Source organism: Mastigoproctus giganteus, chromosome 6 (assembly GCF_048544385.1).
Source record: "Mastigoproctus giganteus isolate SK-2022 chromosome 6, ASM4854438v1, whole genome shotgun sequence".
Taxonomy (NCBI): Eukaryota; Metazoa; Arthropoda; class Arachnida; order Uropygi; family Thelyphonidae; genus Mastigoproctus; species Mastigoproctus giganteus.
The window spans coordinates 179069404-179084517 of NC_143580.1; the positions used below are offsets into that span (position 1 = coordinate 179069404).

The following is a 15114-nucleotide window of genomic DNA, read 5'->3' on the forward strand; positions in this document are numbered from 1 at the left end:
CTAGATAGCTTACTCTTAGTATAGTATAGTATATAATATAATATTGTCAATTAATCAGTAAAATCTATTAATCTTGTTAAACTTCATTGTCAATTAAATTGTCCTTTTAACTAAATACATATAATGACTTAGAATACAAACATAACATAATTAATTAATACATAACTTGATACAGAAGTTACATAAATGGAACTCATAGATAATATTCGATACTGAAAAATATATATAGCATTATAACTGTGTTGGGATACAAGTTTAGGTCTATAATTTTGTACTGAAATTGAAATTTTATTGAAATTAAATCGAAATCGAAATCATGACTCAGACTAGAGCAGCAAAGCAAAAGGCTCAAACTAATGGGAGTGCTGTGGCTCATGGGAGAACTGAGGGGGACAGTTGCCCTCTGAATCACAGCCTTTTAAAATGAACTGCTTACTCGATGTTTGTGGAGCAATCAGTTACGGGACATGATATTGTCCTGTCGATGTCTTTGTGTGTGCGCGCGATGTAAGGAAATCAGGCGACAACTCAGTGCTGTTATGGGCCTATATGAGAGCTTGAAGGACAGAGTGGATGCCCTCGAAGGATCTAAATTGAGGGGCCCATCAAGTTCTCAGCTTTTTTTTTTTTTTTTTTTTTTTTTGTAGTTGTTGGCGCATCGGCTTCTGTGGCCATAGTGCACCTCCCAAGGTTTTTGCAGTACTTTGATCCAAGCCCGAGGCGGGATTCGAACCCGCGACCTTTGGGTTGCTAGGCAGGCACCTTACCCACCTGGCTAGCCCGGTCGGCAGTTCTCAGCTGCCCACATCAAAGTCAGAGCATGCACTTGGTCATCACGCAACACAGCTGCAACCCCCAAGGCAGAATGCGCTTGTCCCACAGGAATTAGTAGTTGTTGGTGACTCTATTGTCAGGGAAACGGCGAACCTATTTTGTATTGTAATAAGGATAGGTGGAACAGGACCAGGGTATGTCTGCCAGGGGTAAAGGTTGATGACATTGTAGAGTGGATATCATCTTTTAAGGGCACAAAAGGTGATATAGTTGCACACGTTGGCACACATGATATTACGAGTAGGAGACCGGGAGAATTACTTAACAAGTACAGGTCACTGTTGAAAAAAAAAAGCCGTGAATTAGGGTTGAATTTGAAAGTGTATGGAATTCTGCCCAGACATGATAGGAGGGAGTATATGATAAAAACCTTATCGATCAATTCGCCCCTAGAAAGATTATGCAAGGCTCAAGGGGTAGAATTTTTTTCAGCCTGGTCTGTACTTGTTAACAGGAGAGACTGCTTCTACGGGGATGGGATGCACTTAAATAGAAAGGGTGCAAGAATATTTGCTGATGCTGTCGAGGCAGTGTTAGATAGGTTGGAAAACTGCTAGACTGGGGGGATACAAGGACTAATAGATTAACAGTAGCCACTGGCAGAGGTGAAAGTGATTCTTGCACTGCTTCTATTGGAATGAGCAGCAGCAGCTAGAAAACAAGATGCAGGATATTTCAGAGACTACTGGGAGTCATTGTGGTACAAGTAAACACATTTGGTTGTGTTAGGGTAGCTAAGAATAGGAACAGGTGCATGTATATTTGCATGTACACCAATGCTAGGAGTTTGGTAAATAAATTTGATGAATTTGAGGTATTGCTCAAAACATCAGAGACAGATATTGTTGGGATATCAGAGACGTGGTGTCACACAGATATAAGGAATGCAGAACTAGAATTTGGGGAGTACAATGTGTACAGAATGGATAGACAGGGTAGGAAGGGAAGAGGGGTTATGCTATTAGTAAAGAAACAAAATCCAAGGAAGTGAAGCAAGTCGACATCACTGGACAGTGCAGTGACGAGTCAGTTTGGTGTGACATAAGCATTGAGAGATCAAAATTGAGAGTAGGAGGGTGCTATAGGCCTAATGACTCTGATAAGTATAATAAGAAACTGTAGAGGGAAATAGTGGGCCAGTAAATCAGAGAGTCTTATAATGGAGGATTTTAATTTCCCAGATATTGACCGGAATTTGTGGATTGGTCACTCACACACTAGAAGGCTTTTGTGGATTTATTAGATGATTGTTTTCAAATCAGCATGTTTGGGGGGCAACTAGAGAGAGATACTCTTGATCTCATTATCAGTAGTGATTCTTCATGCATTAAGAATCTGAAGATAAAGGAACCACTAGGTGGCAGTGATCACAGTGTGCTGAAGTGGGATATACTCAAAGAGGTAACTACCATCAGGGGTAAAGGGACGGGATTTTGCTTTCATAAAGGCAACTAAGATGGTCTGAGACAGTATTTAAATTCTATACAGTGGGACTAACTGATGATGTTACCAACAGCAAATTCAAAATGGGAAGCATTCAAAGAACTTATCTTGGAAGCTACTAGGCTTTACATACCAACTAAGAAATACTGTTCAAGGTTTAGGCCTATATGGATATCAGATGTACTAATGAGACATATGGCAGAGAAGAAAAATGCATAGGATACATATAAATTAATGTGTGACATGGAAGGCTATGATAGATAAAAGCTGGTCTGTAACCAAGTCATAAAGGTGATTAGGCAGGCAAAGGCAGATTATGAGAAATCCTTGGCAAAGGATGCAAAGAAAAATTGAAAAGTGTTCTTTACCTATGTAAACTCTAGAAGGAAAGGGATGAATCAGATGGATATTGATGGTTCAACAGTTGAGGATCCTGCTCAGGTGGCTAACAAACTAAACGAGTATTTTGCATCTACATTCACACATGAGGAGTTATTCAGGAAGGGGAATGTCGTAGGGGAAGTAAACATTGGCAGTGAGCTAGATAATTTTGTAATAACTGAGAGGAAAGTGGGGGAGAAATTGTTGAGGATAAACATAAAAAAGCACCTGGGGTGGATAGGATCTATTCAGTTATATTCAAGGAGGTTGCAAAGGAAGTAAGCAAACCCTTAGCCATAATTATGAGAGCTTCTTTGAACTCAGGGGAGGTACCCATAGACTGGAGATGTGTAAATGTGACCCCAGTTCACCAAGGAGGATCAAAGACTGACACAAGTAATTATAGACCTGTGAGTTTAACTCCTGTTCCAGGAAAATTAATGGAGTCACTGGTTAAAGAAGCACTGCAGGATCATCTAGACAAGACTTCAGTTATAGTTCGGACACGGCACGGTTTTGTTAAGGGAAAGTCTTGCCTGACCAATTTGAATGGATACTATGATGCAGTCACAAAAGAACTGGATGCAGGGAATAACTTTGATATTATATATTTGGATCTTAGAAAGGCTTTTGATACTGTGTTGCACATGCAAGACTGCTGCACAAATTGGAGCAGTGTGGCATTGGAGACAAATTGCTGCTAGGGATAAAGAGATGGTTGAGGGAGAGAAGACAGAGAGAGTGGTAAACAATGGACACTGCTCATCGTGGTTTAATGTTATTAGTGGAGTTCCTCAGGGTTCAGTGTTGTGTCCATTGTTGTTTTCTGTATTTATAAATGATATTGATGATAGTATATCAAGACTAATGTCCAAGTTTGCGGAAGATACAAAGTTGGCAGGGTTGTTAAGGACACTACTGATGCTATGCTGCTGCAACAGGATCTGGAAAGGTTGAGCAGATGGGCTGAGAGGTGGCAAATGAAGTACTACCTATGGGAAACAGTAACCCCAGAGCAACGTATCAACTCTGTGGTACTACGCTGACAGTGGTAGAGAATAAAAAGGACCTGGGGGTAATTGTGCAGGCAGATATGAAGTTCTCTGAGCAGTGCAGATGGGCTGCAAGAGTAGCTCCTGGTGTCTGTCAATGATATACAAGAATTTTTCTAGCACGGATAAGGAGGTGATTATTCCCGTGTATAAAGTAATGGTCAGGCCACACCTTGAGTGCTGTATACAGGTCTGGAGGCCTCATTTCAAGAACGATGTAGAACTGCTGGAACGAGTACAGAGAAGGGCAACAAGATTAGTGAATGGAACAAAGGGTTGCTCTTACGAAGAAAGGCTGAAGTTTTGCAAATTACAGTGTCTGGAGACTAGGCACCGGCGAGGTGATCTGATAGAGGGTTATTAAGCCCAGAATGGTTTGAGCATGCTCAATGCCAATGGGATTCTACCTGTTGCTCAGAATAATCACCTGAGAGGGCATAAATTCAAATTGAGGAAAGATGGATGTAGCATAGATGTGCGGAAATTTGCCTTTAGCCAGCAGGTAGTTGGTTGGTGGAACAGACTTACATCCCTTGTTGTGGAAGTTGATAGCCTAAATAAATTTAAGGCTCAACTGGACAGGTATTTCGAACGAATGGATGGGTGAAATGGGAGTGGTTTTTTTTTTGTTTTTTTTTTTTCAGCTGATGCTACATAAGCTTGCTTTCTTGCATCATATGCTTCTACTAATGCCAATGCTAACAAAAAAATAATCAGGTTCATGATCACCGCCAAGAAATAAGTTAGATGGCCATAGTTTATGTCAGCTATTTATCAAAGTATCCTTGTGTACATTGTCCCAGGACTTTTCTGCACTCCAAAGTGCATCTTTAACATTAAATGCTCTCTGAAATTCCTTTATTCCTGTACCTTTGTTGCAAGTGCCTGGCATTTTCCGCAGAAATACATCCCTGTACCTGCACTTGAACGCATGAAGAATGCCTTGATCTAAACCCTGATTTAGTGAAGTACAATTGGGATGCAAGTAAACAGCACATACATTGTCCTTGACTAGAACTTCAGCAGGCGGGTGTGCAGAACAGTTATCAAGCACTAAAATAATTTTGCAGTCATCAGGTAGTCCCACAGATTTACAATGAGCCTTGGCATCGGGCACAAATGTTTTTAGAAACCGATCCCTGAAAATCTGTGTTGTAATCCAAGCTCACTTATTTGCCTTATAAATCACAGGAAACACCCTGACTCCCTTAAATGTCCTAGGATTCTGACTTTTCCCAACAGTGAATAATTTGCACTTATGGGTGCCGGCTGCGTTGGAACATGCAAGAATCATACGTCGTTCCCTGGAATCCTCATACCCTGCTGGTGCTGACTCATCTGGTGTTACATATGATTTCCTTGGTATGTAACTCTAGAATGAAGAAGTTTCACCTGCATTGTACACCTGTTCAGCTGATAGTCCCTCATCAGAAACCGACTTTGCAAATTCATCTAAATTTGCCTCTGCAGCATCGTGGTCTCCAGAAGCCTTTTCTCCACAAACTTTCAGCTTGCGAATGCCGTGCCTTTGTTTAAATCTGTTGAACCACCCAAATGAATATTCCCATTGAGTTGTCAAATTTAATTCCTCATGAAAAAGCTTAGCTTGGGCCATTATAATGGAACAATCAAGTGGAAACTTTTCACTCCGATGCTGCCTAATCCATTCAGGCAACACTCTGTCCACGTCTACACTTTTCAACTGTCACCGTAGAATTTAAGTATCTGTTTCTTAATATCATAGATTGCGGATGTACCAACACCATACTCCTCACTCAAATGCCGCACTGAAGCACCTTTATCGAGTCTCATTAGTAACTCTACTTTCTTTGATATACTGAGCTTAAAATGTTTCCTTTTAGACATGGCATTTAAATGAAAATTATAATAAATTGGGACAAATAATCACATAAATATAGAGGGGCAGGTGTACACAGCAGCTGTCATACTGAAATTGACGTGCAATTGATTGCTATGATTCACGCTTGCTATATTCCGCACCTGCACGTTGTCAGAAAAAAAGCCCACCAGATTCGAAACTAACTAGTTTCAAAAATAGCTGGTTTTCTGGAAGCCAGATAAATGGTCCGGTACCTGTATTACATTACTACATGTAGTAATGTGAGCCATTAGCTACCACTGAACTAATTCAGTGTGAGTCAGCAGATGTTGTGCTTTTGGTGTTTAAGTGTGTTTCTGTTGTATGTGTCTTACAATTTTTGTAGCCAAGCATAAAATTTTGTTGTTGTTGAAGTTTTGTTGGATGAAATTTTGTCATAAATTTGGGAAGACAGCTTCAGAGACTTATGAAATGCTTAAACAAGTGTTCGATGATGATGCTATGGGTAGAACACAAACTTTTCAGTGGTATTGATATTTCCAAGATGGCAGCCAAAGTTCAGATTGTTTTATTTTGTTTGAGAATTTTGAGTGATCAAGTTACCCACCATCACATTAGACTGATGAAAATATTGAAAAAGTGCATCAAGTCATCCATGTAGACAGCATACAGCATACAAATAACATTCTAGGCTTATTGCACAGTACACGTCAATGCATTTTAACTGAAAATTGAAACTTGAGGTGGATTGCTGCAAAATTTGTGCCCTGTCTGCTGAGTGACGAAGAGAAACGGAATTGGCTTTCTGTGTGTAGGGACCTGCAACCACAGGTGACAAAGGACAGAAACTTCCTTTCCAAGGTCATAACTAAAGATAAAAGCTGGATTTATGGTTATTATAACCTAGAAACAATGTGACAGTCCTTTGGAAAAATCCATCACCTCCAAAAAAAGCAAGTCAGGTAAGATCAAGCATAAAGAGCATGCTGATTATTTTCTTCTACAATGAGGGACTTGTTCATCAGGAGTTCCTTCTGCCCAGCCAAACTGTAAATAGCTCTATATTGTGGTCTCTTAAGACCACAATATAGAGCTAAGGTTTTTGCAGGAGGATGTCAGGAGTAAACACCCAAACAAATGGCTCACTCAGGATTGGCTTCTGCATCATGACAGTGTGCCAGTCCACACTGTTTTGTTGATTCAGCAGCTTTTAGCAAAGAACATAATGACAATGGGCCCATACCCTCCCTATTCTCACAACCTGGCCTACTGCAATTTCGTTTTATTTCCCAAAATGAAAATACAATTAAAATGACAACATTTTGAAGACATTGCAGAGATTCAAGCTGAATCACAGAAAGTGTTAGGCAGCATCACAAAACAAAAGTTCCAGAGATGCTTCAAACAGTGGTAGAATCACTAGGATTGGTTTATAAAATCTGGAGGGGACTACTTTGAAGATGATAATGCTAACGTATAATTAATGTAGGTCTAAATTAATTTTACTGCCTAAGTCCAGAAACTTTTATTTTTCATCTCGTGTGCATGTGTGTGTAATTTTATCTTAATGTAAACTTACAACCACTTATTCTACGTACAGAGGTATGCGGTGTTGCTACTGATATGGTTTTCTAAGAATTGCATATGGTTACCAAAATGAGAGAAATCGCTGTTTCATTTTGAGTTGCACAAATTTTGAATTACTGTATATAATGTGAGTAGTAATGTTTAAATGAATGAAATAATAAATAATATCAGTGAAACATTATTTTCGTGGAAGATATTGTGTAAATGAAAATAATAATATTTCAAAACACCTAAATATTTTGCAGAACTAAATCAAAAAGATACTTCAACTCAGGTAATGGTAATTGGAGCAACTAACCGTCCTGATTCACTTGATTCTGCATTGAGGCGTGCCGGAAGATTTGACAGAGAAATTAGTTTAGGTATTCCAGATGAGGCAGCTAGAGTAAAGTATGTTTTAAATTTTTAACGTGATTTAAAATTATTTAGTAGCATTTTCTAATGATTTAATTATTTAATAGCATTATCTAGCCAGTTTAGTTATCAAAATTAATTCGATTTCCATCCTAAGTTTCACTGCATAATGGAATCTCTTGTAACATAGCATTTAAAGTTTATTTCTATTTACTGTACAGGATAATAAAAGAAATATGAGGGCAAAATAGAAATTTGAGGCTTTAACAAAAGAATAAAATAAAATAATGTAAAAAAATTAATTGGAAGTGAATACAGTGCACCTGCTAAAGTTAGACTTTTAATATGAGTGAGTCTAGAAGTCGGTTTCTATACATGTTTTCATAAAACGTGATGTTGATGAATGAAGAATCAGATCTGTTTATTCTGGAAAGTTTTGACTGGAGTAATAGAGTGGTTCTTGGGTGGAACTCATCATCGAAGGTTCCAGATATTCAGGAAATCACTTTGGTCAATGATTAGGGATGCAAAACAAAAATACTGAATAACTTTGCTTCAGTTTGTAAAGTTGATATCTAGGTGACATGATAGGAAGTCCAAATGTGGCATTTAACCACATTGAAAATTTAACCACTGAGAAAATATTCAGTTTACGTGATAGGCTAAAGGGCAGTTTGCAAATTGAAGGATCGAAATGCTGTTAGTACAGTGAATGGTACAGTGAAACTTTGTGCAGTGAACTGAGAAGTTTAGGATTGAGGTGTCCATCTAAAAATTTAATAGGTTTTACAGAAGAAATTACTTTAGCTTGAATTCTAACTTGTAGGAAAAAGGAAGTTGTCAAGCCACACATGGACTGGAAAAGCTGATATTATTGGATGTGGCTGGTACAGCTCAAAAGATATCATCAGCATAAGAGCTGAAGTTGGGTGATTTCGAAGAAAAGGAAGGAGTATGGCCAAGAACAATGCCAAGGGAGCCCCCTCTGAGCACAGTCCCAAGCATATGTGCCAAATGCATATTGTGCATTTGTTAGAAGATGAAAGTGCAATGATAAAGCACTAATTGAATTATAATCAGCAGCAATCCTGAGATGTACAAATAGTTCTGGGGTAAAGATATCACAGGACCAACAGCAAATGAATTCTGTACTTGCTAACAAGAGAGACCGTTTCACAGGAATGGGATGCACTTAAATCAAGAAGTGCAAGAATATTTGCTGTTTAGAACTCTTCAGTGACATCTGATTGGATGTTAGCATTAGCATTAGTAGAGGCATTTGATGCAAGAAAGCAAGCTTATGCAGCATCAGCCAAAAAAAAAAAAAAAAATCAATAAATAAAAAATAACCACTTCCACTTCACCCCTCTGTTCGTTCGAAATACCTGTCCAGCTGAGCCTTAAACCTATTTAGGCTATCAACTTCCACAACGAGGGATGAAAGTCTGTTCCACCAACCAACCACCCGCTGGCTAAAGGCAAATTTCCGCACGTCTATCCTACATCCGTCTTTCCTCAATTTGAATTTATGCATTCTGAGGTGATTATTTGAGCAAGAGGAAGAATCCAATCAGCATTGAGCATGGTCAAACCATTCAAGGCTTTATACACCTCTATCAGATCACCTCGCTGGTGCCTAGTCTCCAGACACTGTAATTTGCAAAACTTAAGCCTTTCTTTGTAAGAGCACCCCTTTGTTCCATTCACTAATCTTGTTGCCCTTCTCTGTACTCGTTCCAGCATCTCTACATCCTTTTTGAAATGAGGCCTCCAGACCTGTATACAGTACTCTAGGTTTGGCCTGACCATGGCCTTATACAAGGGAATAATCACCTCCTTATCCCTGCTAGAAAAATTCCTATATATCATCGACAATACACTATGAGCTACTCTTGCAGCCCGTCTGCACTACTCAGAAAACTTCATATCTGCCTGCACAACCACCCCCAGATCCCTTTCATTCTCTACCACTGTCAGTGTAGTACCATAGAGTTGATACATTGCTCTGGGGTTGCTGTTTCCCATAAGTAGTACTTTACATTTGTCAATGTTAAACTTCATTTGCCACCTCTCAGCCCATCTGCCCAACCTCTCCAGATCCTGTTGCAGTAGCATAGTGTCAGTAGTGTCCTTGACAACCCTGCCAGCCTTCGTATCATCTGCAAACTTGGACATTAAGCTTGATATACCATCATCAATATCATTTATAAATACAGAAAACAATAATGGACCCAATACTGAACCCTGAGGGACTCCACTAATAAGATTAGTGCACGATGATCAGTGTCCATTGATTACCACTCTCTGTCTTCTACCCCTCAACCACCCCTTTATCCATAGCAGCAATTTGCCTCCAATGCCACACTGCTCCAATTTGTGCAGCAGTCTTCCATGTGCAACAGTATCAAAAGTCTTTCTAAGATCCAAGTATATAATATCAAAGTTATTCCCTGCATCCAGTTCTTTTGTGACTGCATCATAGTATCCAATCAAATTGGTCAAGCAAGATTTCCCCTTAACAAAACCATGCTGTGTCTGAGCTATAACTGAAGTCTTGTCTAGATGATCCTGCAGTGCTTCTTTAACCAGTGCCTCCGTTAATTTTCCGGCAACAGAAGTTAAACTAACAGGTCTATAATTACTTGTGTCGCCCTTTGATCCTCCTTTGTGAATTGGGGTCACATTTGCACATCTCCAGTCCAGGTACTTCCCCTGAGTCCAAGGAAGCTCTCATAATTATGGCTAAGGGTTTGCTTACTTCCTTTGCTGCCTCCTTTAATATAACTGGATAGATCCCATCCACCTCAGGTGCCTTTCTTGTATTTATTTTCAACAATTTCTCCTCCACTTTATTCTCAGTTAATACAAGATTCTCTAGCTTACTGCCAGAGTTGAATACACCTCTGGCATTCCCCTCGCTGAATAACTCCTCATGTGTGAATGTCGATGCAAAATATTAATTTAGTTTGTTAGCTACCTGAGCAGGATCATCAACAGTTGACCCATCGATATCAAGTGGACCAATCTGATTCATCCCCTTCCTTCTAGAGTTTACATAAGTAAAGAATTCTTTGCTGTTTTCCTTTGCATCCCTTGCCAAAGATTTCTCGTAATTTGCCTTCGCCTGGCTAACCTCTTTTGTAACTTGGTTACAGATCAACTTGTATCTATCATAGGCTCCTGTGTCACGTGTTAATTTGTATGTATCCATGCATTTTTCTTCTCTGCCATATGTCTAATTAGTTCATCTGACAATGAACTAAGGCCTAAACCTTGAACAATATTTCTTAGTTGGTATGTAAAGCCTAGTAGCTTCCAAGATAAGTTCTTTGAATGCTTCCCATTTTGAATTTGCTGTTGGTAACATCATCAGTCCCACTGTATAGAATTTATACAGAATAGAGTTGGTAACATCATTGGTTCCACTGTATAGAATTTAAATACTGTCTCAGTCCATCGTAGTCGCCTTTACGAAAGCAATAACCCTTCCCTTTACCCCTAATGGTAGTTACCTCTTTGAGTAAATCCCACTTCAGCACACTGTGATCACTGCCACCTAGTGGTTCATTTACCTGCAAATTCTTGATGCATGAAGAATCACTACTGATAATCAAATCAAGAGTATTACTCCCTCTAGTTGCCCCCCGAACATGCTGATGTAGAAAACAATCATCCAATAAATCCACAAAAGCCTTGCTAGTGTGTGAGTGACCAGCCCCCAAATTCCGTTCAATATCTGGGAAATTAAAATCCCCCATTATAAGACTCTCTGATTTACTGGCCCACTCTATTTCCCTGTACAGTTTCTTATTATACTCATCAGAGTCATTAGGCCTATAGCATACTCCTACTCTCAATTTTGATCTCCCAATGCTTATGTCACACCAAACTGACTCGACACTGCACTGTCCAGCAATGTCGACTGGCTTCACTTCCTTGGATTTTATGTATTTCTTAACTAATAGCATAACCCCTCCTCCCTTCCTATCCTGTCTATCCTTTCTGTAGTCATTGTACTCCCCAAACTCCAGTTCTGCATTCCTTATATCTGTGTGACACCACGTCTCTGAAATCCCCACAATATCTGCCTTTGATGTTTTGAGCAATACCTCAAATTCATCAAATTTATTTACTAAACTCCTAGCATTGGTGTACACGCAAGTATACATGCATCTGTTCTTTTTCTTAGCTACTCTAACACAACCCATGTGTTTACTTGTACCTCAATGATTCCCAGCAGTCTCTGAAATATCCTGCATCTTATTTTCCAGGCTGCGGCTCATTCCAATAGAAGCAGTGCAAGAATCACTTTCACCTCTGCCAGTGGCTACTGTTAATCTGTTAGTCCTTGTATCCCCCCCCAATCTAGCAGTTTTCCGACCCACCTAACACTGCCTCGATAGCATCAAGAAAGATTCTTGCACCCTTTCTATTTAAGTGTATCCCATCCCTGTAGAAGCAGTCTCTCCTGTTAACAAGTACAGACCAGGCTGAAAAAAATTCTACCCCTTGAGTCTTGCACAATCTTTCCAGGGCCGAATTGATCGACAGGGCTCTCATCATATACTCCCTCCTATCGTGTCTGGGCAGAATTGCAGACACTTTCAAATTCAACCCTCATTCACGGCTTTTTTTCTACAGTACCTGTACTTGTTAAGTAATTCCGCCGGTCTCCTACTCTTAATATCATTAGTGCCAACGTGTACAACTATATCACCTTTTGTGCCCTTAAAAGATGATATCTTGCTCTACAACGTCATCAACCTTTGCCCCTGGCAGACATACCCTGGTCCTGTTCCACCTATCATGTTAATGAGGAGTTCTACATTTGGAGATATTTTTCAGTAAATATTTTCATTTGTTTTTCTTCTCTGTCACTAGTTACACAGCAGAAAAACACATGGGATGATTATAAGTGATCAGGAGACATGGAAGCCAACAGTAAGTATAAATTAGTTTGCAGTCAAATCACAAAGAGGGTTAGCCAGATTGTGAGAAGTCTTTCCTAAGAATTCACATTCTTAAGAAAGACTAATTAACTCATAAACTAATTAAGAGTTTTTTGCTTATTAACATTAGAAGGAAAGGAAGAAACTACATTGGTCCACTATTTATGATTGGTATAGCTAGTGATAATCCTGTTTTGGATGCTAACAAACTGAATAAATATTTTCTGTGTACACGATGCATGAAGAAGTGTTTAGGGATGGTCATACCAGATGTACACCTAATTTTAATTGGGGAATAAATGATTTTGTGATATATGAGAGTAAAGTGGAAGAGAAGTTGTAGTTAAAAGTAAATGCAGTTTCAGCATGGATGTGTTAAGGGGCAATATTGTCTAACCAATCTGATTGGGTACTGTGATGAGGTAACAAAGGAACTGGATGCGAAAAAAATAATTTTGGTATTGTATACTTAGATTTCAGGAAATATTTTGATACTATTACACATAAAAGACTGCTATACAAATTGGAGCAGTGTGGCATTAAGGGCAAGTTATTGCTATAGATAAGGGGTGGTTGAGTGGGAGAAGACAGGGACTTGTTATCATTGGGCACTACTTTTCTTGGACAAACAGTGTTCAGTGCTAAGTACATAATTAGTGGAGTTCCCTAGGATTCAGTGCTAAGCACATTGTTGTTTTCTTTTTTATCAGTGATATTGATGAAGGCACATTACGCTTAGGATCTAAGTTTGCAGATGATACGAGGGGTGGCATGTTAGTTAATGACAGCAATCAGAGTATGCTAGTGCAACAAGATCTAGACAAATTAGGCCGATGGGCTGAAGTGGCAGTTGAACATATTGACAAATGCAAGGAACTTCATGGTGAACAGTAATGCCAGATTAATGTACCAGCTGTGTGGTATCACACTCAGGGCAGTGGAGAATGAAAAAGACCTAGGGAGTAATTGTGCAGTCAGATATGAAGTTCTCTGAACAGTGCAGGCAGACTACCAGGATAGATCATTGGGATTTTGTCTATGATATATAAGAATTTTGCCAGCAGGAATAAGGAACTGATTATCCATTTGTATAAGGTGATGGTTGGCCACATCTCAAGTACAGGTTTGGAAGCCTCATTTTAGGGAGGATGCGGAGCTGTTGAAATGTCTGCAAAGAATAATAGTGAGATTAGTGAGAGGAACAAAAGCATGATTTACAAGAAAAGGCTTTAGTTCTGCAAATTGTAACATCTGGAGACTAGGAAAAGCTTTTGATACTTTGCTGTCACAGCTTCTTGTACAAGAAAAGGCTTCAATTCTGAAAAGTGCAGCATATGGAGACTAGGCACCTGTCAGGAGACCTGATTGAGGTGTTTAAGGCTTTCAATGGATTGTAGGTGCATCTTTCTTATCCACAAAGGGTAGTCAGTGGGTGAGGTGACTAATTGTGTGCACCAAGAGTATTCCTAGATTCAAAACTAATGTATGCAGTATTAAGGATGTGAAGTGTGAAGCAAAGAGAAAATAAAAGTGAAGATTGATACATTTGTTTTTCTGCTGAAAGTTTCTCTAAGCAGATGGAAAGGTAATAACTATTATGGGTCTTATTATTGGAGATTTTAAGCTCCCCTTTATTGATCGGCAAATAGGAGAGAAACTCACTGTGGAGAGGAAAATTTCAAAATCAACTAGATCAGGAGCATTTGACTTTTTTGGCTAAGGGGCCAGAACAGATAAAATGTTGAATATTATGGACCACAAGATTTCTATACCACTACTTGTTTTGTGAAATAGAATATAATTTCTGTTATGAATATTTATATTCTTGGTTAATTTTTTTTATTTTTACATTTAATAATTAAAGATGAAAATCCAACAATTCTTTCATAAAACTGATACCATTCTTAGCATGGTATATTTGCATTAACATTATCAATGGCAAATGATGCAAGAAAGTAAGCTTATATAGCACAGCCATCCATATGCTAGTCAAAGAATTTTCAGCTCCAAGAGACAATAAGTTTTTGAAGAATTTTGCTGTTTTATTGACATAATTTTCATATTAAATTGTACTCTATAAGTAGCTTATAGTCCTAGTCATGCTTGTTATTTTTTTTTTTTTTTCATTTAGCTAGATTTTGTAGGTTATCACTTGATATAAGTAGAACCTTTTGTATCATTCGAATCTTGCCACCATTGTTACTGTTATGGAGTGAGTGGTAGAGGAATTAAAATTTTTTAATTGTAGTAAATAGATAGCTCTAAAGTTCAAATCACTTAGGTTGGCATTGGTTGGATAATTTTGTTATATGTTATAATTAACGTTTAACTTTCAAGTGTAACGGTATAGCCTGATACATATAACACAAACTTGGTAGTATGGTAGTATTATTGCTGCATAATAGATATATCAATAAGAACATTTGAGTTTTAATTATATGTATAATTAGTAACGTAAAATTCATAGCATAACTGGTGCATAGTGTTATTACTGCATTAGCTATATTTGTTTAGTAAAGTATTTTAATTATATTGAATTTAATGAAAATCATGCCTCAGAGCAGAGCAGCAAGGCAAAGGGCTCAAGCTAGTGGGAGTGGTGTTGGCTCTGGGGAGAACCAAGGAGGAAGTTGTCCTCCGAATCACGGCCTTTGAGATGAATGCCGTGTTTGAT

At 38.7% G+C, this 15114-nt stretch overlaps 1 protein-coding gene across 1 annotated transcript in view; it reads left to right on the top strand.

Moving 5' to 3' along the window:
- Positions 1 to 15114, top strand: part of smid (nuclear valosin-containing protein-like smid) — a 402569-nt gene that overhangs the window by 198828 nt on the left and 188627 nt on the right. Inside the window, exon 9 of the mRNA XM_090375537.1 lies at positions 7383 to 7527. Coding sequence (XP_090231663.1) covers positions 7383 to 7527 — 145 coding nt within the window. The remainder of the gene's footprint in view (positions 1 to 7382; positions 7528 to 15114) is intronic.